The sequence below is a fragment of the Neoarius graeffei genome, chromosome 27 (assembly GCF_027579695.1).
Source record: "Neoarius graeffei isolate fNeoGra1 chromosome 27, fNeoGra1.pri, whole genome shotgun sequence".
Lineage (NCBI taxonomy): Eukaryota > Metazoa > Chordata > Actinopteri > Siluriformes > Ariidae > Neoarius > Neoarius graeffei.
Genome location: NC_083595.1, coordinates 15,552,067 through 15,578,866, shown reverse-complemented (window position 1 = coordinate 15,578,866; position 26,800 = coordinate 15,552,067). Strand labels below are relative to the sequence as shown.

The following is a 26,800-nucleotide window of genomic DNA, read 5'->3' as shown; positions in this document are numbered from 1 at the left end:
CTAATGTAAACTTGACCCACGACTGTTGGAAAACCATTTCGAGTGATTACCTCATGAAGCTGATTGAGAGAATGTCAAGAGTGTGCAAAGCTGTAATCAAAGCAAAAGGTGCCTACTTTAAGAACCTAAAATCTAAAACATATTTTGGGTTGATTAACATTTTAAAGTTTACTAAATGATTCCTTACGTGTTGCTGAATAGTCTGGATGACTTCAGTATTCATTTACAATGTAGGAAAAAAACATTTAAATAAAAACATTGAATTTGAAGGTGTTTCCAAACTTTTGACTGGTACTGTATACGGAGGTTTCAGTCACTGAAAACAGCTACTTTCGCAAACTCTGGGCAGAGTGGAGATTTCTGAAAACTCCATCTTCAGACACTCGTGTAAATCGGGAAAACGAAGCAACAGTGGGCGGGAGGGCGCGCGTGAATATAATGAGTCATAGGTGTGAATCTTTCACCGAATGCCAATTGTCCCGGTTCTTCATGAAATCGCACGAGCATGCACAAATTCATTAGGTTAACTTTCAAATAACTGTTCTTGTGCACTTGCGACACCGGAGCCACTTTCCTGAATTTTGAGCTTCGGAGTATTGGCTTCCACTGTTTTCTGACCTTTTTTGCTTAGTGAATGAGACGCTTCATTACACTCCACTGACTGACTTCCAATTCTGGACTTTTTTGAAAATGTAAAATATAGGCCTACAAGATGTTTTTTGGGGACTTGATTTGCGTTGCTCCTTCACTATTAACTTTTGAGACTGACGAGGCACTAAATACTGTGGAATTATTTTCTCCTTACTATGAAGTTTGGCATCTTAAACAAGTGTCGGGAAATCTTGCAGCCCGACTCTGCAGCCTCCAATGTTTAAGCAAACTGCTGAAACCATAATGTTTAAAGATTAAATCGTAGGCTAATCAAACCAAAGAAAAATACAGCCTTTCCAGAACGTTGTCTGCCGAAGCCTGTTTAACCGACAAAAGGCTTAATAGCATAGGTTTTGTTGCAGCTTCAACAGGGCTGTTTAGATTTTTTACCTGATCACCTTTCAATAGGCAAATATTATTACTATTATTATTACTACTACTACAATAGGCCTAATATTAGTAGGAGGCAAGTAGTTCCCTAGTAGGACAGCCAAATTGTTTCATCAGTGGAGCCGCCGTTAAAAGGAAACTGATGCGGAGCGCCGCGGCTCGCCTCGGGGTGAATCGCGTCCTGAGGCGCGGGGCTGGCCCGCCCTGGCAGCGCTGGTTCATTGGGGAGAGGGCAGAGGTCGCTGGCTGCCAAGTTTGGGGAGGCTGGGACCTCCCCTGGCTGAGTTACGAGCGTGCAAATTCGGGCTGGAGCCGCCGATAGAAACGAAACTCAAGCCAAGCACCATGGCTCGCTGCCTACGCCTAGCCTCCCTGGGACTAGACAGTAGCGGAGGCTGTATTTATTTATTTATGCCTATCTAGCACAACAACTTATTCCTTTACATATACTCAAACATAGCACAAGAAAGGGTTCAACAACAGGCAATCACAGCAGCTTGGTGAAGTACTAAATCACGTCGGTGTCAGACCTATGGGCCTACCCCCCTTTTTTTTTCTTCCTCGGATCTGCATCAATCTCATTATTGACCTTTAGCGCTCCCAGTTGACGGAAATCCGTCGTAGCGACGGAAAACTTTAATCCATGTACAACCCCGATTCCAAAAAAGTTGGGACAAAGTACAAATTGTAAATAAAAGCGGAATGCAATGATGTGGAAGTTTCAAAATTCCATATTTTATTCAGAATAGAACATAGATGCCATATCAAATGTTTAAACTGAGAAAATGTATCATTTAAAGAGAAAAATTAGGTGATTTTAAATTTCATAACAACAACACATCTCAAAAAAAGTTGGGACAAGGCCATGTTTACCACTGTGAGACATCCCCTTTTCTCTTTACAACAGTCTGTAAACGTCTGGGGACTGAGGAGACAAGTTGCTCAAGTTTAGGGATAGGAATGTTAACCCATTCTTGTCTAATGTAGGATTCTAGTTGCACAACTGTCTTAGGTCTTTTTTGTCATATCTTCCGTTTTATGATGCGCCAAATGTTTTCTACGGGTGAAAGATCTGGACTGTAGGCTGGCCAGTTCAGTACCCGGACCCTTCTTCTATGCAGCCATTATGCTGTAATTGATGCAGTATGTGGTTTGGCATTGTCATGTTGGAAAATGCAAGGTCTTCCCTGAAAGAGACGTCGTCTGGATGGGAGCACATGCTGCTCTAGAACCTGGATAGACCTTTCAGCATTGATGGTGTCTTTCCAGATGTGTAAGCTGCCCATGCCACACGCACTAATGCAACCCCATACCATCAGAGATGCAGGCTTCTGAACTGAGCGCTGATAACAACTTGGGTCGTCCTTCTCCTCTTTAGTCCGAATGACACGGCATCCCTGATTTCCATAAAGAACTTCAAATTTTGATTCGTCTAACCACAGAACAGTTTTCCACTTTGCCACAGTCCATTTTAAATGAGCCTTGGCCCAGAGAAGATGTCTGCGCTTCTGGATCATGTTTAGATACGGCTTCTTCTTTGAACTATAGAGTTTTAGCTGGCAACGGTGGATGGCACGGTGAATTGTGTTCACAGATAATATTCTCTGGAAATATTCCTGAGCCCATTTTGTGATTTCCAATACAGAAGCATGCCTGTATGTGATGCAGTGCCGTCTAAGGGCCCGAAGATCACGGGCACCCGGTATGGTTTTCCGGCCTTGACCCTTACGCACAGAGATTCTTCCAGATTCTCTGAATCTTTTGATGATATTATGCACTGTAGATGATGATATGTTCAAACTCTTTGCAATTTTACACTGTCTAACTCCTTTCTGATATTGCTCCACTAGTTTCGATGCAGAATTAGGGGGATCGGTGATCCTCTTCCCATCTTTACTTCTGAGAACCGCTGCCACTCCAAGATGCTCTTTTTATACCCAGTCATGTTAATGACCTATTGCCAATTGACCTAATGAGTTGCAATTTGGTCCTCCAGCTGTTCCTTTTTTGTACCTATAACTTTTCCAGCCTCTTATTGCCCCTGTCCCAACTTTTTTGAGATGTGTTGCTGTCATGAAATTTCAAATGAGCCAATATTTGGCATGAAATTTCAAAATGTCTCACTTTCGACATTTGATATGTTGTCTATGTTCTATTGTAAATACAATATCAGTTTTTGAGATTTGTAAATTATTGCATTCCATTTTTATTTACAATTTGTACTTTGTCCCAACTTTTTTGGAATCGGGGTTGTATAATGAGTCATAGGTGTGAATCTTTCACTGAATGCCAATTGTTCCGGTTCTTCATGAAATCGCACATGCACGCACAAATTCATCAGGTTAACTTTCAAATAACTGTTCTTGTGCACTTGCGACACCGGAGCCACTTTCCTGAATTTTGAGCTTCGGAGTATTGGCTTCCACTGTTTTCTGATCTTTTGTGCTTGGTGAATGAGACACTTCATTACACTCCACTGACTGACTTCCAATTCCGGACTTTTTTGAAAATCTAAAATATAGGCCTACGAGATGTTTTTTTGGACTTGATTCGCGTTGCTCCTTCACTATTAACTTTTGAGACTGACGAGGCACTAAATACTGTGGAATTATTTTCCCCTTACTATGAAGTTTGGCATCTTAAACAAGTGTCAGGAAATCTTACAGCCCGACTCTGCAGCCTCCAATGTTGAAGCGAACTGCTAAAACCATAATGTTTAAAGATTAAATCGTAGGCTAATCAAACTAAAGAAAAATACAGCCTTTCCAGAACGTTGTCTGCCGAAGCCTGTTTAACCTACAAAAGGCTTAATAGCATAGGTCTTGCTGCAGCTTTAACAGGGCTATTTAGATTTTTTACCTGATCACCTTTCAATAGGCAAATATCATTATTACTACTACTACAATAGGCCTAGTATTAGTAGTAGGCAAGTAGTTGCCTAGTAGTAGGACAGCCAAATTGTTTCATCAGTGGAGCCGCCGTTAAAAGGAAACTGATGCGGAGCGCCGCGGCTCGCCTCGGGATGAATCGCGTCCCGAGGCGCGGGGCTGGCCCGCCCTGGCAGCGCTGGTTCATTGGGGAGAGGGCAGAGGTCGCTGGCTGCCAAGTTTAGAGGCTGGGACCTCCCCTGGCCGAGTTACGAGTGTGCAAAGTCGGGCTGGAGCCACCGATAGAAACGAAACTCAAGCCGAGCACCGTGGCTCGCTGCCTACGCTTAGCCTCCCTGGGACTAGACAGTAGCGGAGGCTGTATTTATTTATGCCTATCTAGCACAACAACTTATTCCTTTACATATACTCAAACATAGCACAAGAAAGGGTTCAACAACAGGCAATCACAGCAGCTTGGTGAAGTTCTAAATCACGTCGGTGTCAGACCTATGGGCCTACTCCCCCCTTTTTTTTCCTTCCTCGGATCTGCATCAATCTCATTATTGACCTTTAGCGCTCCCAGTTGATGGAAAGCTGTCGTAGCGACGGAAAACTTTAATCCATGGACTGACTGCAATATTTACACACATGCCAACCATTATTTTTGTTCTGGCTCTGGAAAATATTTAATGGTGAACCAGTATTCAATAAAAGAAATTCTAGCAGTGAACATACATGTCAACCCCTCACGGCTCTCACCTGTACTCCCTGGTAAAGAAATCCATAATGTCCATACCAAATCCATAGTAATATTTCATGCATAAAAAATGTATCAGATCTTACCCAATATATGCACTGGTTTATTTCTGTACATCCATATGTGCTGTTAACACTCAATTAAACAACAGTCAGTCAGTGTTTTCTTAACCCTATATCTAAAAACTATATTTTGAGTTTTTTCTTCGGTGGTGCCGACATCTTGACCTGTCTATTGTTACGCTACATGTGCTGTTATTTCCCGCTTGGTGTGCAGGAAAATCACAATTGCGCATGCTCAGACATTCAGAATAGCTTGTTGGTACTAGCGGAAGTACCGGTTGAGTAATTCTAAATGTAGAAAATGGCGGATCCCATGCATTTTAGTATTTCATGACGATTTTTTTGATGGTAATAAATCAAAATAATTTTAAGCTGAAAATGTAGAAAAATCCGTAGTTGAATACCACTACGCCCGTACCATTTTTAAAATGCCAGAATCCGTAGGGAATACAGGAAATCTGTAGGGGTTGACATGTATGAGTGAAAGAGCTAACAGCTGTCTCTGGTTTCCGAATCAGATGAATGGTGGGTTGGTACAGTAGTTCTCTCCTTAGTTGTTGCAGCCACAGCAGCGCGAGCCTGCAAATATAATTATAATCAATGATAAATTGGGAATTCCTTGTTTACCATTATATGGTCAGATTAAGTGATGTATGTACACATAAAATATTTGCAAGAGGTAAGTACCTACAGATAATTCCGCACAATTTCATCTAGGCGCATCAGAACCTTTCTCTGATAATCTATAAAAACACACAAAAAGGAAATGGTGAGTGTCATGGGCCACATAAAAACGAGTGAGCATTATGCATTTATGAATTAAAAAAAGACATACATTTAAAAAATGGTTGGATTTTATGATAAAATACCACACATAAGTAATATTATTAGTACTGGATGTCACTACACAGATATTCAGACTGACAGATCACAAATGTAAGTCATTTATTCAAGTAGTGTTTCTATCTTTTCATAAAATGATCTCCAGCGCGCGCGCGCACCATCCCCCACAAATGGAGAATGCAGAAATACAGAAAATTCTAAAGGGCATGTTTCAGCTTTTGGATGTATTGCGATCTGCTGCACTGTAAATAAAAAGGGCTTAGACATGTCTTATAAATACCCCTAAATGTAACACTTAGAAGACATGTATTGGGTATTTAAAAGTACCTGGAAGACGTGTCTTGTGTCTACTCATTGACGCCGGTGTCTTTATAATGTTTTCTTGCATCCTCTATATACACTCATGTCTTCCTAGAAGACACTGAAGTATTATTTAAATATCCCGGTGTTTCATGTAAATACCCTAGACATGTCTTATTTTTTTACAGTGTGGTATAATCTAAATTTTTAATTGTCACAATGTTTTTCGTGTGATGCCATCTTGGTGTGACGCAGTTCCATAGTTATGTTAATTAGTTAAAGCTCCTCGCATTCAGCTGCTTCCGTAGGGCCATCCTGTTTACCTCAAGAAGTAGGAAAACGGTCCCAAAATGGAGAAAAGCAACCCTCAGCATGTCAAAATAATCACATCTCTTCCACATGATAGTGTTCTTGTGAGACAAAGGAAAATGCCATGCACAATAATAATAATAATAATAATAATAATAATATTTAAAATTTCAGATGACTTTGCAGTCAGCACCTTTAATTATTTATTGCTGATAGATTGTGTTAGATTTTTCTTTATTAACCATTTTCTCCTTCATTGTTGGAGAATTTGCAATGTTTATCAGTCAAATAAATTTCCATGAGCTTAATTTTATTCTTAAGAACTGTGTTTATGGCACTTAACTGATAATTTGTTTACTATTACAGTTGACTTTACAATAGGGTGACGAGATGCCCCCATTTTCTGGGGACAGTCCCCGTTTTTGGTGGGCTGTCCCTGGCTGGAGCTGTCCCCAGAAATGTCCCCGTTTTTACCCATGACTGACAGACCTGAAAAAAAAAAAAGACAGTGTGCACCCCATCTCAAAAAATGAAAAAAAAAAAAAGTTTTAGTATTGCAGATACCAAGATATGCCTGCCATTTTTTTATTTAATTAATAAGGTTTAAAAAATAAATAAAATAAATTGTTATGTGGGATTGAGCTGAAAAGTTTATGGTACGAATTTATATTTAAGAGATGAGATGAGATGAGGTCTTAGCTTAGGTTATTTGGCTCGTGACACAAATGCAGTGAAAAGCAAGCTGGGCGAGTCCTGTTGGATTTTAACAGGGCACGGGAACTTCGTGCATTGACCTAATAACATACTGTATTATGGTAATGTTCACAAGCCAAAATGATAAGATACTGCAGCAGGCTTACACACGTGTCAACTGTCCGGCTACTGCTCGTATTCATTAATAGGGTATCCATATACTTACTATACCCTGTGTATGTACATGCCACTGTCTTATCCAGCATCCAGTCACTAAAAGAGGTCATTGTTGAAGAATGGAAAAAGATTGATGTTGCAAAATGTCGCCAACTTGTTCATTCCATGCCTAGAAGACTTGGTGCTGTCATTAAAAATCATGGAGGCCATACAAAGTACGAGATGTAGTAGTTTTTATTGTGGGGTGTACTCATTTTTGCACCACCCTAATTTGAGTAAAACTGAAAAATGTGTAATCTAAGTTGTATTATTAACCTTACTTTCACGTTATAAGTTAAACAGATGTTATATTAAACTTTGTCTTGTCAACATTTTGGAAATTGTTTGTGTTCATTGAGATATTGTTTAAAATGTTACTGTGGCAGCGGGGGCATGGTCAAGCGTCGGTCTGTGACCGGAGGGCAGAGTCAGGGAAGGTAAGTGGCAGAATCACTGCACCTGATGTCTGTTAATCTGTGTTTGTGTGTCTTCCCCAGTGACTGCGCCCTATATAAGGAGAGAGAGAGCCGAGGAAGGGAGCTCTCTCCCCAGCCAGACGGATGATAATGTGTGTGCATGTCTGTGTGAACTGGGAGAGTGTGAATGCTGAAAAGCTGCAAATAAAGAGTTTTTGAAAACTCAGTTCTGGCCTGCCGCACTTCTGTGCTCCACCCACCCACTCAAAGTGTTACAGTTACTTTTCAAAGGGGGTATACTCATTTACGCTGAGCACTGTATATGCCTTCCTGAAACCATAATTTTTTTCTGGCTTCCAAACAGACTTTCGTTTCCTCTAGTGCCCACAAAGCAATGAAATCAGATCATATTGCATGAATGCTAACAGAAGCTCAACCCACTTCTAACCCTATAAAACCCCTACAAATCTGTTACTGTCTGTCAGAAGAGCAACATGGAACAGGTAGAGTACTGTCTAAATGTTCTGGAAATATTGTGCTGTTTTTAGGAAAGCTCTGCAATTCTGTAAAATGATTTTTAAAAAAAAGCTCTTGATGATAAATCAAGCGTAAAATTGTAGAGAAGTTTTTCTTGATGCCAAACTTAGGGTCTCTAATTCTGTTTAAAGTGTTAGCATTTAGATCCATTAACCCTTTCAGGTTTGTCCTGATGTGTGCCTCAGATAAATTCCTTTGACAATACAGTAATTATAATACAATTGCTTGTAAAGTAAGGTCTCTTGTCTAAAAGATTTGGGAGGTCTAATCCTCTTCTACCTTCTAATTGAAATTATATGCAAATACACAAATTCCCACATTCCGATGTGCCAAAATCATTTTAATTAAGGAACTTTTCAGACTTTGCATCCTTTGGAAGATAGCAGGGCACAAGACCATTGAGGAAGCTCTGTGCATTGTCTTCGATGGTATTCAGTGACAATTTTACTCACCAGTTTCTTTATTTCTCAGAATTTCTTATTTGAATTTTTCCGTATGGAAGACAGATACATAAATAATATGTGTAGAGACATGTATATTATTTATGTCTTACTTGGTAATGTTGGGAAATTAATTATTATAGTTTTAAAAATGATAGTCTATTATTTTTATAATTATCACTTTGAACTCTGACTGCAGTTTGAACCTGATACAGTATCAGCCAAAATCAGTACATTTCTTCTTATGTTTGCAGATGATACAGCACTTGAGTATGGATGAGAAAAATGATGAATGTCTGGAGTTTGACAGCAAAAAGGAGAACTTCTTACACTTCTATCTAGCCATGGTTAGAGACACGCATCTAGATGAAAAGGAGAATCCAGAAGAGTCTGAATGTAGTACAGATGGTCCAGAAGACAGTATAGAAGGCAAATGTTCTGTGGATGAAGTGTTGTCGAAGGGTGAGAACTATGGCATGACTTGGTGCACCTCCACCAAACATCAGTTTGAATCAGGTAAGACCTAAAGCAAAGAATCACATAATTTCCTTTGTTTGACTGTACTACATGTGATAGCAGTGCTCAGTCATATTGGTGAGCATTAAATTCAGTATCCACAATGTTCCTATCGGTCCCATGATGTCTTGTGTCGGATTTGTGAAAAACTTCCAGTAAAGTGTAAACAAGCATTATGCTAAATATTAATGCAACCTCTAAAATGTGGTCTACCTGAGAAGGTTTGGATGAGGTTTTTCCGATGTTTAACACTGAAACAACCTCAGAAAATTGTTACTTCAGTAACATGATAAAGATTAGATTCAGTGAAGTGTATTGTGCTTGATCCAGGAACTGCCAGGGTGATTTCCCTCTGAATTAGTGGAGATTCTCTTGTGTTTGCTTGTTTACTAAGTACAAATAGTACGGTACATTTGTGAACTTATGATCATTGGCCTTTTTTATCAGCTCCCTCAACTTCTCAGGAAACAAGTAATGGGAAATAGTACAATATAAATGTGACATAGCATGATATTTTTAGGCTACCTATATGGGGTTAAGCTCACAAGGTTACTTTCCTATTTGCTTCATGGTTGTCTACTTCAGGCCAGATTCCAGATCATAAGAGAATGATAATTGCTCAAAGATGTGATATTATTCTTTATTTTTTTGTGGTCCGGTTTCCATCAAATTCTGAGCTCTGATTGGCTGGCGAATGGGTCCATATCCTATTATATGGACCCTGGTTACGGACCCCGGATACGGACTCTGGCGACTCACTCATTCACAACATATATGTATTGTACTGAATTCTCTCTATTCTACTGAAAATAACTGTCACTCAGACTCACCACAGGTCATTTGTGGTGCTACGTTCAATCTGGTGAAGGTAGACATAATGTTCAAGTGGCAGTTTTCTTAGTGCTGCTCAAGGGATAACCAAAGTACACAGTGAATAGCATTTCATAGAAGAATAGTTTTCTCACATTCAAGAATTTCTCTGCAGGAACTTTCTTTACCCTTTAGACAGTCATGTGTCCAAGAAAGGAAAATGAAAAATGAAAGTTGCCCTTTCTGACAATGTGTGTTTGCAGAACTGAAGTTGCTGAATGCTCTAAAAAGCCTAGGTTACACGTACGGTTTTTTGGCCGTGCGATTTTTGGCGTTTCGCAAATCGCTGCGTTTTTTTTGTTCATGGAGAAAGACGCACGTTGGCCGTAAGTTTGTCTTGCAACCTGAAAAAACATAAGTGCCCGTAGAGTTTGTTTGACATGACAAAGAACCTCTGCGGCCGGTCTGCGGCAAGTCTATGGCTCGAAAATCAGCACATCACACGCGCGCCCTCCATGCGTTTCACGCGCGCCCTCCGTGCGTTTCTTGCGTTTTTTGCATGTAGACCAGCCATAGGAGCACGTACGGCTGGTTGTGACCAAGGCAAAAGGAAAGGTAAAGTCCTTTTGCTTTATGACTGAGCAGATCTGTATCTGCTTTATGACTGAGCAGATACAGAGCGTGGTTTCCCAATAACAGAAGAACGAGTTGCATATGACAATATAGAATGAATAGTCAGCAGTATTCAAGGTCTGCAAGCTTTACTTACAGTGGTGCTTGAAAGTTTGTGAACCCTTTAGAATTTTCTATATTTCTGCATAAATATGACCTAAAACATCATCAGATTTTCACACAAGTCCTAAAAGTAGATAAAGAGAACCCAGTTAAACAAATGAGACAAAAATATTATACTTGGTCATTTATTTATTGAGGAAAATGATCCAATATTACATATCTGTGAGTGGCAAAAGTATGTGAACCTCTAGGATTATCAGTTAATTTGAAGGTGAAATTAGAGTCAGGTGTTTTCAATCAATGGGATGACAATCAGGTGTGAGTGAGCACCCTGTTTTATTTAAAGAACAGGGATCTATCAAAGTCTGATCTTCACAACACGTTTGTGGAAGTGTATCATGACATGAACAAAGGAGATTCTGAGGACCTCAGAAAAAGCGTTGCTGATGCTCATCAGGCTGGAAAAGGTTACAAAACCATCTCTAAAGAGTTTGGACTCCACCAATCCACAGTTAGACAGACTGTGTACAAATGGAGGAAATTCAAGACCATTGTTACCCTCCCCAGGAGTGGTCAACCAACCAAGATCACTCCAAGAGCAAGGCGTGTAATAGTCGGCGAGGTCTCAAAGGACCCCAGGGTAACTTCTAAGCAACTGAAGGCCTCTCTCACATTGGCTAATGTTAACGTTCACTGAACAACAATGGTGTGCATGGCAGGGTTGCAAGGAGAAAGCCACTGCTCTCCAAAAAGAACATTGCTGCTCATCTGCAGTTTGCTAAAGATCACGTGGATAAGCCAGAAGGCTATTGGAAAAATGTTTTGTGGAGGGATGAGACCGAAACAGAACATTTTGGTTTAAATGAGAAGCGTTATGTTTGGAGAAAGGAAAACACTGCATTCCAGCATAAGAACCTTATCCCATCTATTTAACATGGTGGTGGTAGTATCATGATTTGGGCCTGTTTTGCTGCATCTGGGCCAGGACGGCTTGCTATCATTGATGGAACAACAAATTCTGAATTATACCATTGAATTATAAAGGAAAATGGCAGGGCATCTGTCCATGAACTGAATCTCAGGGTCATGCAGCAAGACAACGACCCTAAGCACACAAGTTGTTCTACCAAAGAATGGTTAAAGAAGAATAAAGTTAATGTTCTGGAATGGCCAAGTCAATGTCCTGACCTTAATCCAATCGAAATGTTGTGGAAGGACCTGAAGCAAATAGTTCATGTGAGGAAACCCACCAACATCCCAGAGTTGAAACTGTTCTGTATGGAGGAATGGGTTAAAATTCCTCCAAGCCGGTGTGCAGGACTGATCAACAGTTACCGGAATTGTTTAGTTGCAGTTATTGCTGCACAAGGGGGTTACACCAGATACTGAAAGCAAAGGTTCACATACTTTTGCCACTCACAGATATGTAATATTGGATCATTTTCCTCAATAAATAAATGACCAAGTATAATATTTTTGTCTCATTTGCTTAACTGGGTCCTCTTTATCTACTTTTAGGACTTGTGTGAAAATCTGATGATGTTTTAGGTCATATGCAGAAATGTAGAAAATTCTAAACAGTTCACAAACTTTCAAGCACCACTGGACTGTATATCCAGTCAAAAATGCTCCAGTGCCTACCAGTCTGGGCATTGTACGTATATCGTATATCATCCAACAGCTCACCATCCTGACCTGAAATACGCAGGAATTCACAAGATGTGAAGAATTCAACTGAATAAGAATTTGATTCATTCATAACTTTGTGTGAACTGCTGAAACTTCTCAAGTAGCTGAACTATATTTAACTTTTTGTCCACTTCCTCAAATTCTCAGAAAAAAAGAAAAAAGAATGGGGAAATAGTACAAATGTGACGTAGAAGGATCCTTTTATAGCCTGCCCACATGGGGACATGATCACAAGGTTGCTTTGCTACTTCTACATAGCAAGGAAAGAGCACAGAAATCCCCCAAATTTTCCACACTGGTTGTCCAGAAAGTAAGGAACTACAACAAAGCATTAGTTGACCAAAACCATTTACCTCTAACTGGCCGTGTTAATGAACAATTATAGTATATCCCTGATTACTAGTTAGAAGTTAGACATAAACTGAACACAACATAGTGAAAAGTCCAGATTGGAAAATCTGCAAGAGTCTTCCCTTTAGTCTCTTCTGACCAGGTTGCAAACAGTAACATTTTAAATATTTGTGGTTTGATAAGATTCCATTAGACTGTTTAATAAATATGGAGTACATACCCCATTTCCAGAAAAGTTGGGATATTTTCCAAAATGCAATAAAAACAAAAATCTGTGATTTTTTTTTTAATTCATGTGAACCTTTGTTTAACTAACAAAAGCACAAAGAAAAGATTTTCAATATTTTTACTGACCAACATAATGGTATTTTGTAAATATCAATGAAGTTTGAATTTGATGCATACAGCACATTCAAAAAAAGTCGGGACAGTGGCAAAATAAGACTGAAAAGTTTACAGGATATTTAAGTAATGCCATTTTGGAAGATTCCTCAATAAGCAAGTTAACTAGTAACAGCTGAGGGTATCATGATTGGGTATAAAAGGAGCAGTCACCAAAGGCTCAGTCTTTGCAAGCAAGGATGGATTGTGGCTCACCTCTTTGTGCCAAAATTTGTGAGAGAATTGTTAGTCAATTCAAAAAGAACATTTCTCAGTGTAAGACTGCAGAGAATTTAGGTCTTTGAAACTCTACGGTACATAATACTGTGAAAAGATTCAGGGAATTTGAAGACATCTCAGTGTGTAAAGGGCACAGTTGGAAACTACTATTGAATGTGTATGACCTTCAAGCCCTCAGACAGCACTGCCTAAGGCCAAGTTTACATTAGACCGTATCTGTCTCGTTTTCTTCGTGGATGCACTGTCCGTTTACATTAAACCGCCTGGAAACGCCGGGAAACGGGAATCTGCCAGGGTCCACGTATTCAATCCAGATCGTGTCAGCTCTGGTGCTGTGTAAACATTGAGATACGCTGTGCTGAGCTCTAGCTGGCGTCATCATTGGACAACGTCACTGTGACATCCACCTTCCTGATTCGCTGGCGTTGGTCATGTGACGCGACTGCTGAAAAACAGCGCGGACTTCCGCCTTGTATCACCTTTCATTAAAGAGTATAAAAGTATGAAAATACTGCAAATACTGATGCAAATACTGCCCATTGTGTAGTTATGATTGTCTTTAGGCTTGCCATCCTTCCACTTGCAAGTGGTAAGTGATATGCGCTGGGATCACACACACAGTGGCTCAGTCCCGAATCACAGCTTGTGCACTTCACTCGCGTGCTCTGTGAGCTGCGCAAGGCTGGAGTGTGCACCCTCCAGAGGGCACTCGCTGTTCAGGGCGGAGTGATTTGGAGCGCAGGATGCCTGCGGAGCCGAGCGTATCCGTGTATTAGTGTTGCTGTGTGCACGCAAATCGTGTATTGGTGTTGCTGTGTGCACACTAATCGTTTTAAAAACGTTAATCTGATGATCTGCTGATACGGTCTAATGTAAACATGGGCTTAGAAACTGTCATGCTAATGTGACAGATATAGCCACAAGGGCTCAGGAGCACTTCGGAAAATTGTTGTCACTTAACAGAGTCTGCCACTGCATCCAGAAATGCAACATGAAACTATATTACGCAAGGAGGAAGCCATTCATCAATTCTATGCAGAAATGCTGCTGATTTCTCTGGGCCTGAACTCATCTCAGATGGATCAAAAGACAGACGAAACATGTGGTCAGATGAGTCTACATTTCAGCTTGTTTTCAGGAAAACCAGATATCAAGTTCTCAGTGCCAATACTACACATGACCATCTAGTTTGGCATCAGGTAAAGGTGCAAAAGCCAGCATCTGTGATGGTATGGGGTGCACCAGTGCCTATAGAGATCTTGCATGTGACGTCACAGCCAATCCAAATTGTAACAGACGCCATCTTGTCGGTCAAACACCATATTTCCGCCTTCTACTTCTGCTTCTACTTCTGCTTCTACTTCTACTTTTTCTTCTGGAAAACCCTACTATATACAATTCTACTACAACGGCTGCGCCTACAAGCTCTCCCTACCTGTGCACGTTTTTTTTTTATGTTTTTTGTGTGTAGTTTTGCATGTTGTTCGTCTGTACTGGACTTCGATATCCACTACAACCGTATGGACTTACTGGACATTGGTTTCCAGCAGAAAATGACGGTTTGTAGCGATTTCCATCGCATGCACAACATTCCGGACGAGATAGCGAGACCAGCGGGGTGTCTGTGGATTGTTATCAGGTCTGGCAGGCGAAGGAGGCGGCGTCGGGAGTGGAAGCAAAAGCAAGGCTGCAGGCAGAGCCGGCCTGTTGACTAAGCTCAGAAAACAGCCACTCAAATCTCCACTGCCAAGCCTCTATCTCTCCAACGCCAGATCCATGGTAAACAAGACGGACGATTTGGAATTACAGCTGGAATTACCTTATTCTATTCTATAATCAGCTGGTCAGTGCTATACTAGATACTACTGATATATCTAGTATCAGTACTAGTAATACTTAAGTGACTTACCCGTCCAATGAGGATTGTTATTTTCTTGTTTACAAGATGCCACATCTGAGGGCGGCTGACAAATCCTGAATTTCTGTAAAGATAACTGTCCAGAGATTTATAAGCACGCAGTGCTTCACCACTGAACAGCGAGGGAAAGTTAATGAGGTAATTATACACGTCTGGGTATTCCACCTCTGGCAGTTCAATATCCACTGACACGGTCGTGAAAACTATGTCCGGTAATTGATAAGGGTCACTAATCTGTAGGTCGTTTATTTTAGACATATATCTAATTATCTGTTCATTAGAAAAATGAGCCGTGTAGTCCGTCGGTTGAAATTTATCCATTTTGTACACGAGTGCAGCAGTATTCAGCGGTGTTTTTTACCGACAAGATGGTGGCTGTGTACTTTCCGGTCACGTGACTGCAAGATCTCTATAGCATAGGTGAGCTGCATGTGTCTAAAGGTACCATTAACACGGAAGTGTATATTGGGATTTTAGAGAGACATATGTTGCCATCAAGGTGACGTCTCTTCCTGGGAAGTCCATTTTTATTTGAGCAATACAGTGCCAGGCCTCGTTCTCCATGGGCTACAACAGTGTGGCTTCGTCGACACAGAGTGTGTGTGCTTGACTGACCTGCTGCCAGTCCAGATCTGTCTCCTACTGAGAATGTATGGTGCATCATGAAGAGGAGAATCACAAAACAGCAACCACAGACTAAGCTGAAGTCTTGTATCAAGCAAAAACGGACAAAAATTCCAATTGCAAAACTGCAACAATTAGTATCCTCAGATCCCATACGATTAAAAAGTGTTATTAAAAGGAATGGTGATGTTACACAGTGGTAATAATGCCTCTGTCCCAACCTTTTTTGAGTGTGTTGCAGGCATAAAATCATAACATTGTTTATATTTACAAAATACAATTAACTTGGGGCAGCACGGTGGTGTAGTGGTTAGCACTGTCGCCTCACAGCAAGAAGGTTCGGGTTTGAGCCCCGTGGCCGGCGAGGGACTTTCTGTGCGGAGTTTGCATGTTCTCCCCGTGTCCGCGTGGGTTTCCTCCGGGTGCTCCGGTTTCCCCCACAGTCCAAAGACATGCAGGTTAGGTTAACTGGTGACTCTAAATTGACCGTAGGTGTGAATGTGAGTGTGAATGGTTGTCTGTGTCTATGTGTCAGCCCTGTGATGACCTGGCGACTTGTCCAGGGTGTACCCCACCTTTCGCCCATAGTCAGCTGGGATAGGCTCCAGCTTGCCTGCGACCCTGTAGAACAGGATAAAGCGGCTAGAGATAATGAGATGAGATGAGACAATTAACTTGTTCAGTAAAACTATTGAAAATCTTTTCTTTGTACTTATGTCAGTTAAATAAAGGTTCACACGAATTAACAAATCACAGATTTTTGTTTTTATTGCCTTTTGGAAAAATCCCAACTTTTCTTGAAATGGGGTTAGTATTTACTTGATACTTGATCTGTGTCTGAACTGTTCCAATGCAATACAGTACATTTTATTGGAGGGAAATATCCTTTAAGCAGTATTTATGTTGTTTCACAAAAATAAGTGAAAGTTACCCAGTTATTTTCTGCATGTGGTTGTTTTCTATGTAAGTGATTGTATGCAAAGTAACATTTTTTGTGCAATAACGTTTTGTTGTTTTTTCCTCCCCAGTTTGCCAGTCTATTATCAAAGACGCTGAAAGTTGTCAGGTTATGATCCAAAGTTTAGGATACATAGTCATCCGTCCTGAACTTTTCCCACCAAGAATAAAAAGGGCTTGCATGAATCATTCCAATTCTGGTTAGTACACGATCATATTCAACATGTGAAAGATACAGAGGCAGATGTACTACACTGACTTGTTTTAAGGTGTATTTAAATGACATTTAAATGTGCAGTATGTTTGAGGAAGAATGATGCAAAAAGTGACAAATTCAGAGTAAAGCAACATTGGAAAAAGGGAAAGTGCACTGTTTGATATACTGCTAATTGGAATTTGTGTAAATTTGTCTAAATTCTAGCCATGTGTGTTATTCAGTGCTATGTCACCTACAGTATGTTAGGAGTGCATACATCAGTCTCACCTCATATCTAACAAAGAAATTCAACACATTAAACAGGATGTTTGTCCTGTTTCACATTGCTGTTTTTTCATAAAGGTATAGAAGCTGCAGCTGAACACAGTAAAAATGTAATACACAAATTCAAACTTAGACAAATTCGCTAGTTTATTCTGTTCACAGCCATCTTTCATTTAAATCAGTGAGTAATAAATTGAATACTTTTGTGGCTGCATCAAGTTAGGATTTGTGTCGCATTTCCTGACACATGTACATCTGGTCTACAGTTTTGTCTGATTAGTGCCACAAGATAAGGTCTGGTAGATTTTCTTTTAATCATGTGCCACTAATTAGAATTTTTAAAGGAAAAATCCTTCATTGTTCTGTGTGTTTTGACTGTGCTTTTTCTGTTGATATAACACATTTTAAGTTTTGCATGTTTTCTGTGTTTTAGATAGAGTAACAATATTCTATTACAATTGCCCTATGAAAGATCACCGTAATGGTCGGCCTGTCACATTAAACTTCAGCGGTTCAGATCAATTTCTGAAATGCACCGACAAGGATGGCAAAGCGGTTCTCACTCTTGAGGTAAGGCATACTCTGTTGAAGAAGTGTCTGCTTTTTATCTCATCTCATTATCTCTAGCCGCTTTATGCTGTTCTACAAGGTCACAGGCAAGCTGGAGCCTATCCCAGCTGACTACGGCGAAAGGCGGGGTACACCCTGGACAAGTCGCCAGGTCATCACAGGGCTGACACATAGACACAGACAACCATTCACACTCACACCTACGGTCAATTTAGAGTCACCAGTTAACCTAACCTGAATGTCTTTGGACTGTGGGGGAAACCGGAGCACCCGGAGGAAACCCACACGGACATGGGGAGAACATGCAAACTCTGCACAGAAAGGCCCTCGCCGGCCACGGGGCTCGAACCCGGACCTTCTTGCTGTGAGGCAACAGCGCTAACCACTACACCACCGTGCCGCCCTGTCTGTTTTTTATATGCAATTATATTTAACAAAAGTTAGAGTATTAGTGAAAATAAGTATGAGGTTTGCTTGTGTGTTGGAGAGAAAGATCTATGATCGTGTCCAGCTCTTTCCAGTGAGTCAGATCATTTGGCTCAGTTCACCAATAAGATCTGACTGTTCCATTTGTTCTAAACCATAGATAAAAGATATTTTGACCAGTGATTTGTCTCACTATGGTTGAAAGAGTTTTCATGAAAATCGTGCTCTAACTTCTCATAAAAATACTAGAAGGGCACAGGTAGGGTGCATTGATGATGTTCATCCTTCGGGGTTGAAGATGACCATGACTTCAATTTGGTGGGTGGTGGTTGTGGGTCCAGAGGTGATTGAGGCCAATCCGGGCTTTGAAGGTGCTCCCACATGTTCAGCATGCATGGGTAGGTGCCGTAGTGGGGGTGGCAATAGTTTGAGCCTTCATCACAGCTTGTTTCTTCTGGGCCTCGGTGATGCATTTCATCTATTGTGGGAGCATAAACATTAATCAACGTTGTGTTCTTCTTGCCTCCAAGTGGAAGCTGAAGTGTCATCAGGTGATTATTGATGCTCTCTGGGAGTTTGGTAAGTTTCTGGGTGAGGTGGGACTTTACAGCAAATCCAACACCTTCCTCTCACCATTCAGTGCTGCTATGACCACTCCAGAAGAAGGTATAACCACCACCATGTTCCAAGAGCTGGCCCTTGTCCACTAGACATGTTTCACTGAGGGCAGCTATCTCCACATTGTAGCGAGCTAGTTCCTTGGTGACTAGTGCTGTTCTTCTCTCTGGCCTGTCTGCTTTGATGTTATCCAGTAGAGTACACATGTTCCACATGCCAATGTTGAGTACTTTCACTATCTTGTTTATTTTCTTTTTTGTTGTATTTCAACCGCTGAGTGGGATCCCTGCCAGCCATCGTGTGCTGGCCAGGGTGAGGTGAGGCAGGCTATGTTTGTCACACATTTTCTAGCCCCTTCCTCTATGGAGGTGAGTAGAGCGAATCCTAAACAGGGCTGCTTAGACACCCAGGGGGCTGCCAAACTCTGCTGCTGCTTTGTTCCAGCAGAGAGCGAATCTATGCCCTGGGCTGTATTATCAACATCAAAATCAAATAACTTGAACCTAGGATAATATTAAAGCTGTCCACCAAATTTCATCCAAATCCGTACACTACTTTTTGAGTTACGTTGGGAACAAACAAAAAAATCCTGGATCCACAGATTTTGATTTGCATCAAAATCTAATCAATTGTTCCTTGCCCCATGGCCCACCTTTCATCAAAATTTCATCAAAATCTGTTCACTATTTTTTGAGTTATGTTGGGAAGAGACAAACAAACAAACAAGTGGAGGCAAAAACATATCCTCCAACAAAGTTGGCAGAGGTAATAACATTGCATCACATTTTATAAATTCACAGAATTATGCTGTGTCTCAATTAACATCCTTCCATGTAGTACAGCGTGCACACTGTGTGCAAACTTGCAGAATGCGTCAATTTCGACAGGGTAATCCTGTCTCATATCGAACATTACTGGAAATGATGATTGCAATGTTTGATCGCAATTATCATATCACCTGCCAAAAATATCTGCCAGCTTTTTTTTCTCACCTCTTAAAAATGAAGATGCAATGTGGAAATTACATCACCATCAGCATCAATGACATGCCCTCCTCCAACTGACTGAAAATAGGTTGGTGGTACCGCCCCTTCTGTTACATAACCAAGATGGTGGCCACTGAAGATGAGAAGTGTGTAGCATTGCACATTCATCATTTTTACCGTTTTGAGGACACCATCTGAGTACTCATAGTGCACTGCATGTTGCCTTACTTGTCAGTGTGAAAGCACTTATGCACTGAAAATAGCAAGTGTAAGTACGGAAGTACACGAATTGAGACACATTGGCTGTTTCTGAAAACTTCTCGTTTAGAAACAATCACTTTGGCAAAAGCACTGTGTGGCAGTGGGGCATGGTCGAGCGTCGGCTGTGAACCAGCAGGTAACGTGATGAGGTGCACCTGTGTCGAATTACTGGCTGTCTGTTAACCTGTGTCTCTGTGTGTCTTTCAGACAGCCAGGAATGAGAGAGAGCGCTGTGACACCCTGTCACGTGTGTGTGTGTGTGTGTGTGTGCAAGTGTAGTGCGTTTATGTCCTTATAAGTCACTGAAAAGTGCCAAAATAAAAAGAACACACCTGTTCTGAAGCCTGCTTCCAGTTCCTCTGTTTCCCATGAGCTAAAGAGTTGTTACACACTGGGAGAACTCTGAAGATCAGTTCTCCTCACATGCTTTCATGGCAAGATGACTGTGGGGTGTCCTTATGAGAGAGATGATATCACACAAATCTGTGAATTGAGCTTGTAGCATTCCATGAAGATGAACCTGCATAATGTTTTTGGAGAAGTGTCAGAGGTTGGCCCACTGACACTGGTGAATGTGCTATGGTGTGTTGAATAAGCTTCAGCACGTCAGCACAGTCACAAAATGACCTCAAAATTATAAAGTGCAGTAAAAAAAATCAGGCTACTATTAAATTCTCCATTAGATCTTAGCATCCTTGTTTTCAGAGTAAATGTTTTCAGAGTTCAGTATGTTTGAGCCATTTATACAAAGTTATTTACAGGCCAACTGAATTGCTCTATTTTATTGCAGTGCTGGGACAAAGACAAACTGAAGTCTATCTGTAAGAATGACAAAACCACATGGCCTTTTGTCTTTTTCCTCTCGATGACGAAGGACAACTTGTTTCGCTTTGAGTCAGCCGAATGCAGTGGTTGGTATATCTGCACGGGATCTGGCTTGGTGTATGCATGTGCTAGACTTGAGGAAAAAATTGAAAAATATAGCTTCAGAATGATCTTTTGACAGTAATATCTGTGAAGGCATCAAACCCAGTAGGTCCTACTACTGTATTTAGAGTTGATATAAGGAGATGTGAATTGAATTGTAATGAAACTCATAAGATTTTGATAATTAAAACAGATTTTTTAATCTGTTTAAATGGTGGTGCAGTGATGGTTGCTATGGGGGTCACATGGCAGTGCAAAGCCTCTATACAGGTGAACAGAGTAGGAATTACAGCACTTTTTATATGTGGCCCTGATAGAGGTATCTGTTTGGCATGCTTGCAACTGGTTTTGGCTAGTTGCAATTAAATCCTTGAAACTTATCTTTGCTTGCACATCTAAGGCTATCGTGATCAGTAATGTAATGTTTCATCACCTGTTGATGCACCCTGTCACACACAAACAACTCAGCTTCTTAAATCACATCTTCCAATCTATACCACACTCTTGAATGTGGATGTATACTCATGTTTTGTCTTTCAATAAACTAAGAAACATCTCTAAACAGCTGTGTCTGTGTCAGTGACTGTTGCTCCCTGATATCCATGAGGCAGAATCTCCTAGGTGGCAGAGGTCTACATTCCTAGATCATACTTTGTCAATAAAACCTCCTTCAGTACAGACAGATCAAAACTTTTCAGGCCCTGACCTTTTTTAAGGGCCCAAAAGTAACTGAACAAACCAGTATAATTATAAATTAAATTGTCATTTTTAAATACTTGATGGCAAATCCTTTGTGGACATTGACTGCCTGAAGTCTGGAAACATCACCACACACTGGGTTTCTTCACTGGTGATGGTCTGCGTGACCTTTGCTGTAGCTGTGTTCAGTTGGGATAGGCTTCAGCTTGCCCGCAACCCTGCACCGGATAAGCAGTTACAGATAATGGATGGATGAATGGATGGCTGTAGTCTCTCTCTTTTGAGGCTTACCAATGGTTTGCGTCATGTGGTAAAGCCACTATATTTCCCCTCCTGAACTCTTCCCTCAGTTATTGACTTTTGACACTGTTCTTGATCTGGCTAACTGTTGTGAAGAGGGTTTTTTTTTCCACCAGGGAAAGAATTGTTCTGTCATCCACCACAGTGGTTTTTCTATGGTCTTCTGGTCCTTTTTGGTGTTCCTGAGCTCAACAGGGCTTTCTTTCTGTTTAAAAATGTACCAAATAGTTTATTTGAATCACACAAAGTTTTTGCTCCCTCTCTCTCCCTCTCCCTCCCTCTGATGGCCTTGTATTGATTGTTCAGCCTAATAATGGCTTACTTCCCTGCCAGTGACAGCTCTCTGGACTTCATGTTGAGAGTTAACAGCAACAGGTTCCACACATTAAATTAACTCTATGCCTTTTACCTGCTAATTTGCAAATAAAGTAATGAGGGAATGATGCACCTCTGGCCATGGAATCTGCTGAGCAGCCAATTGTCCAATTGCTTTTGGTCCCTTAAAAAGAGGGAGAACACACATAAAAAAAAAGATTTGAATGTAAATACCCTCAAATAAAAGCTGAAGTTCTGCCAGGTGCTCAAGCAGGTCAACTGGCTACTCTAAATTGCCCATAGATGTGAATGAGAGTTTGAATGTTTAAAGCACTAAATGGTCTCGCACCACAGTACCTGAGTGAACTTCTGCTCCTCTATGACCCGCCACGCCTACTTAGATCAAAAGGTGCAGGCTATCTGCTGGTACCTCGTATAGTGAAGGCTACATCAGGGGGCAGAGCCTTTTCTTACAAAGCCCCACTGTTATGGAACAGCCTTCCAAGTAATGTTCGGGAATCAGACACAGTCTCAGCATTTAAGTCTAGGCTGAAAACATATCTGTTTAGTCAAGCCTTTTATTAATGGTGTTTATGAGGTAAAGGAGTAGATCTGGAGGGTCCTCAGACATAGAGTGTTTTGGTAAACTGGGATGTATGGATGCTGTCAGTCCCCACTCGCTTGCTCACTCGAGTTTGTTGACGGTGCAGTGGCTGGCTGCTTTATGTCCCGGGGCTCCCTCATGCCTGTGTTACCTTCTGGCTCTCTCCTTTTAGTTATGCTGTCATAGTTAGTTGCCGGAGTCCCTGCTTGTACTCGGTGCAATATGTATACTGTTCCTACTTATTCAGGTGACATTGGGCATACCTAACCACCTGTGTTTTCTTTCTCTCCCCCCCCACTCCAAATCTGTCCCTCTGAGTTACATGGAGTCAACAGGAAATCTTTTGGTGGAGACGGTGGGGACCTCGACTGGCTATCGTAGCCTGCAGGGAATCGGCCGTCAGACATTCTGTCGCATGTCCCAGACCCGGTGAAATGTAACTGAATTGTCTTGGCCAGGCCTAAGGGTCCCATCTGCATCTCATCATTGCTGAGGAGTGTGCTCCCATCACCCAGTCAAGCATCCAGCCAGAGCAGGTCATGATATATTTTTTTACCATATTAACATGCCATTGTGTGTCATGCCTGATGTAAAGACTCTCGTCTCTGCGAGCCTACCAAACAGATTTAATACTTGTCATTTTTAGGGCATACCTAACAACCTGTGTTTTCTTTCTCTCCCCCCCCCCTCCCCCCCCCCCATCTGTCCCTCTGAGTTACATGTTGATCCTGGGATTGAGATGCTGGCCTCTTCTGCCCCTCGGACCTGCTTGATCCATCCTGGTGCCCTGTGTCTGGTCGGAGTTTTATCGCCCCACTCCTGTGAAGGACGGCCCCATGAGGACAGTTGAGGGTTATACCTGTTAAAACTGTTAATATTATAGTCAGGCTGTCTGTTGTTGCCCAAATGAGGATGGGTTCCCTTTTGAGTCTGGTTCCTCTCGAGGTTTCTTCCTCATGTCGTCTGAGGGAGTTTTTCCTTGCCACCGTCGCCACAGGCTTGCTCATTGGGGATAGATTAGGGATAAAATTAGCTCATGTTTTAAGTCGTTCAAATTCTGTAAAGCTGCTTTGCGACAATGTTTATTGTTAAAAGCGCTGTACAAATAAACTTGATTTGATTTGATTTGAATGTTTGTTCACCTCTGTGTTAGTCCTGAGACAGATTGGCAACCTGCCCAGGATGAACCCTGCCTCTTGCCCGAAGTCAGCTGGGACTGGCTCCAGCTTCCCTGCGACCCTGACGGATAAGCACTATAATGGATGGAAGGGTGGATGTGTTTCCTTGATCTGACTTGGCTTGACCTTGAAGACTGGTGACTCATGGCATTATTTCTAGTGCCTGCCATATCTTGGCTGTGCCTTGTCCAAGCCTCATTGCTTCACATTTTTAGAATTTTTTATTCCTGTTTCCAAAAATCTTCACCTTCATAACAGAGGTGGTTTTTACTTTCAGGTGGAGCTTAAAATCACGGTGAAGCTCATGGGAAAGGATGAGAGGTCACAGTATAATCCCCATCCCCAAATAAAATTCAAAATCTTCACAAAAAGATCTAGCCTAAAATGTATGGGCTTTGGGGGGCAAAATGGAGAGACCCATTTTTCTTTATTGTCTCCATCTTTACCTGGGAAATAAGTTCAGAAATTATTTTATACAGTGTTTTCAATGCACTGTCTAGACTTACAGTACACTGTCCCTTTATTTTCCATAGTCTGTGTAAAGAGAAAATATTTCCACCAGCAACTCTGTTAAAAAACGAGACCAAGGTAGTGTAAAAACTGTGATCCTGGAAACCCTGGAAAACTAAGATCACATTCATTAACAATATATAAATAGTCGGTGCACTAGTATTATTTATTTCTATTGTTAGTACTTTGCTCTAGGAGTCCAACCTAAACACAGCCTTATACTGAGTACCAAAATAAAACCCCATTTCTATTATATTTCAGTACAAACAAACAAATGGAAAAAAAAAGGTTTTATTTATGGCACTCATGTAGTCCACACAGACCACATACTGTCCAAAGGGCAGCATCTGCTGGGGAACCCAAATATAAATGTTTAAATATTTTTTTAAAGATTAATTTGTACATTATTGCATTGTACATGTATTTTTTAATCATTCTTAAATGTACATAAAAGGAAATCATCCTTTATAGACATTATAATGAAGTGCTTAAAGGATGTTACTTTGACTAGTGGCATCACTTTGTAGTAGAGTCTGATCTTTCTGGATTGTAGCAAACATCAAATCTGAAGTAAAATTGATAAAATATTATTAGATGGCTATTGGGTGGGAAAAAAGAAAACTGTTTAAAAACAACATTAGCATGGCCATTTCTAGGTACTGAAAAGACCAGGGGTTGAATCAAGTTTTCCTGGGGCTTGTATTTTGTCAGGGAGATTGGCATAGATAGGTTGGGGAGGTTATATTTAACTTTACAGGAAATATTATCACCCACACACATTCAAAGGTTATGACATTTTTATTACTGATGTTTGCACTGCTCTTTTTAAATTTATGTACTTCATTTCAGTTTCTGTCCTCATTATTCAGTTATTATCAATACCCATAATATCTCAGGAAACTGAGGCATGTGCCAATTGACTATTAAATATCACTAGTAAAATTTATCATCAGTTTAATGAAATTATATGATTTCTCAATTACATATCTCTCCTTTAGGACCACAAAGACACCAATTCTAAGCTAAATTATTATATTAAAGCATTCAAAATACCAGATGACATCCCATCTCACAAGACTAAAAAAATCAAGTTTATTTGTACAGCGCTTTTAACAATAAACATTGTCGCAAAGCAGCTTTACAGAATTTGAACGACTTAAAACATGAGCTAATTTTATCCCTAATCTATCCCCAATGAGCAAGCCTGTGGCGACGGGGGCAAGGAAAAACTCCCTCAGACGACATGAGGAAGAAACCTCGAGAGGAACCAGACTCAAAAGGGAACCCATCCTCATTTGGGCAACAACAGACAGCCTGACTATAATATTAACAGTTTTAACAGGTATAACCCTCAACTGTCCTCATGGGGCCATCCTTCACAGGAGTGGGGCGATAAAACTCCGACCAGACACAGGGCACCAGGATGGATCAAGCAGGTCCGAGGGGCAGAAGAGGCCAGTATCTCAATCCCAGGATCAACATATAACTCAGAGGAACAGATGGGGGGGGAGAGAAAGAAAACACGTTGTTAGGTATGCCCTAAAAATGACAAGTATTAAATCTGTGTGGTAGGCTCGCAGAGACGAGAGTCTTTACATCAGGCATGACGCACAATGGCATGTTAATATGGTAAAAAATATATCATGACCTGCTCTGGCTGGATGCTTGATTGGGTGATGGGAGCACACTCCTCAGCAATGATGAGATGCAGATGGGACCCTTAGGCCTGGCCAAGACAATTCAGTTACATTTCACCGGGTCTGGGACATGCGACAGAACGTCTGACGGCCGATTCCCTGCAGGCTACGATAGCCAGTCGAGGTCCCCACCGTCTCCACCAAAAGATTTCCTGTTGACTCCATGTAACTCAGAGGGACAGATTTGGGGGGGGGGGGGGGGGGGGGGAAGAGAAAGAAAACACAGGTGGTTAGGTATGCCCAATGTCACCTGAATAAGTAGGAACAGTATACATATTGCACCGAGTACAAGCAGGGACTCCGGCAACTAACTATGACAGCATAACTAAAAGGAGAGAGCCAGAAGGTAACACAGGCATGAGGGAGCCCCGGGACATAAAGCAGCCAGCCACTGCACCGTCAACAAACTCGAGTGAGCAAGCGAGTGGGGACTGACAGCATCCATACATCCCAGTTTACCAAAACACTCTATGTCTGAGGACCCTCCAGATCTACTCCTTTACCTCATAAACACCATTAACAA

At 41.2% G+C, this 26,800-nt stretch overlaps 1 protein-coding gene across 3 annotated transcripts; it reads left to right on the top strand.

The window, feature by feature from the left end:
- The first annotated feature begins 7,444 nt into the window (after window positions 1–7,444).
- LOC132875025 (uncharacterized) lies at window positions 7,445–23,789 on the top strand. 3 transcript variants are annotated; one of them, XM_060911593.1, is made up of 5 exons: window positions 7,445–8,010; window positions 8,739–9,000; window positions 16,777–16,905; window positions 17,620–17,756; window positions 23,351–23,789. In XM_060911593.1, exons 1-5 carry the CDS (start codon window positions 8,002–8,004, stop codon window positions 23,354–23,356), a joined length of 543 nt encoding a protein of 180 aa, XP_060767576.1. In that variant the 5' UTR covers window positions 7,445–8,001; the 3' UTR covers window positions 23,357–23,789. The 3 variants fall into 3 exon arrangements, with proteins under 3 accessions (XP_060767576.1, XP_060767575.1, XP_060767574.1); XM_060911592.1 differs by having other exon boundaries at window positions 23,211–23,789; XM_060911591.1 differs by lacking the exon at window positions 23,351–23,789 and adding an exon at window positions 20,838–22,709.
- Window positions 23,790–26,800: the final 3,011 nt, after the last annotated feature.

Bases quoted from the DNA above. Each gene is read 5' to 3' on its own strand.
- LOC132875025 (XM_060911591.1), top strand. The intron at 16,906-17,619 runs GTTAGTACACGA...TCTGTGTTTTAG, and splicing joins CATGAATCATTCCAATTCTG to ATAGAGTAACAATATTCTAT. The intron at 17,757-20,837 runs GTAAGGCATACT...ATTTTATTGCAG, and splicing joins AAGCGGTTCTCACTCTTGAG to TGCTGGGACAAAGACAAACT.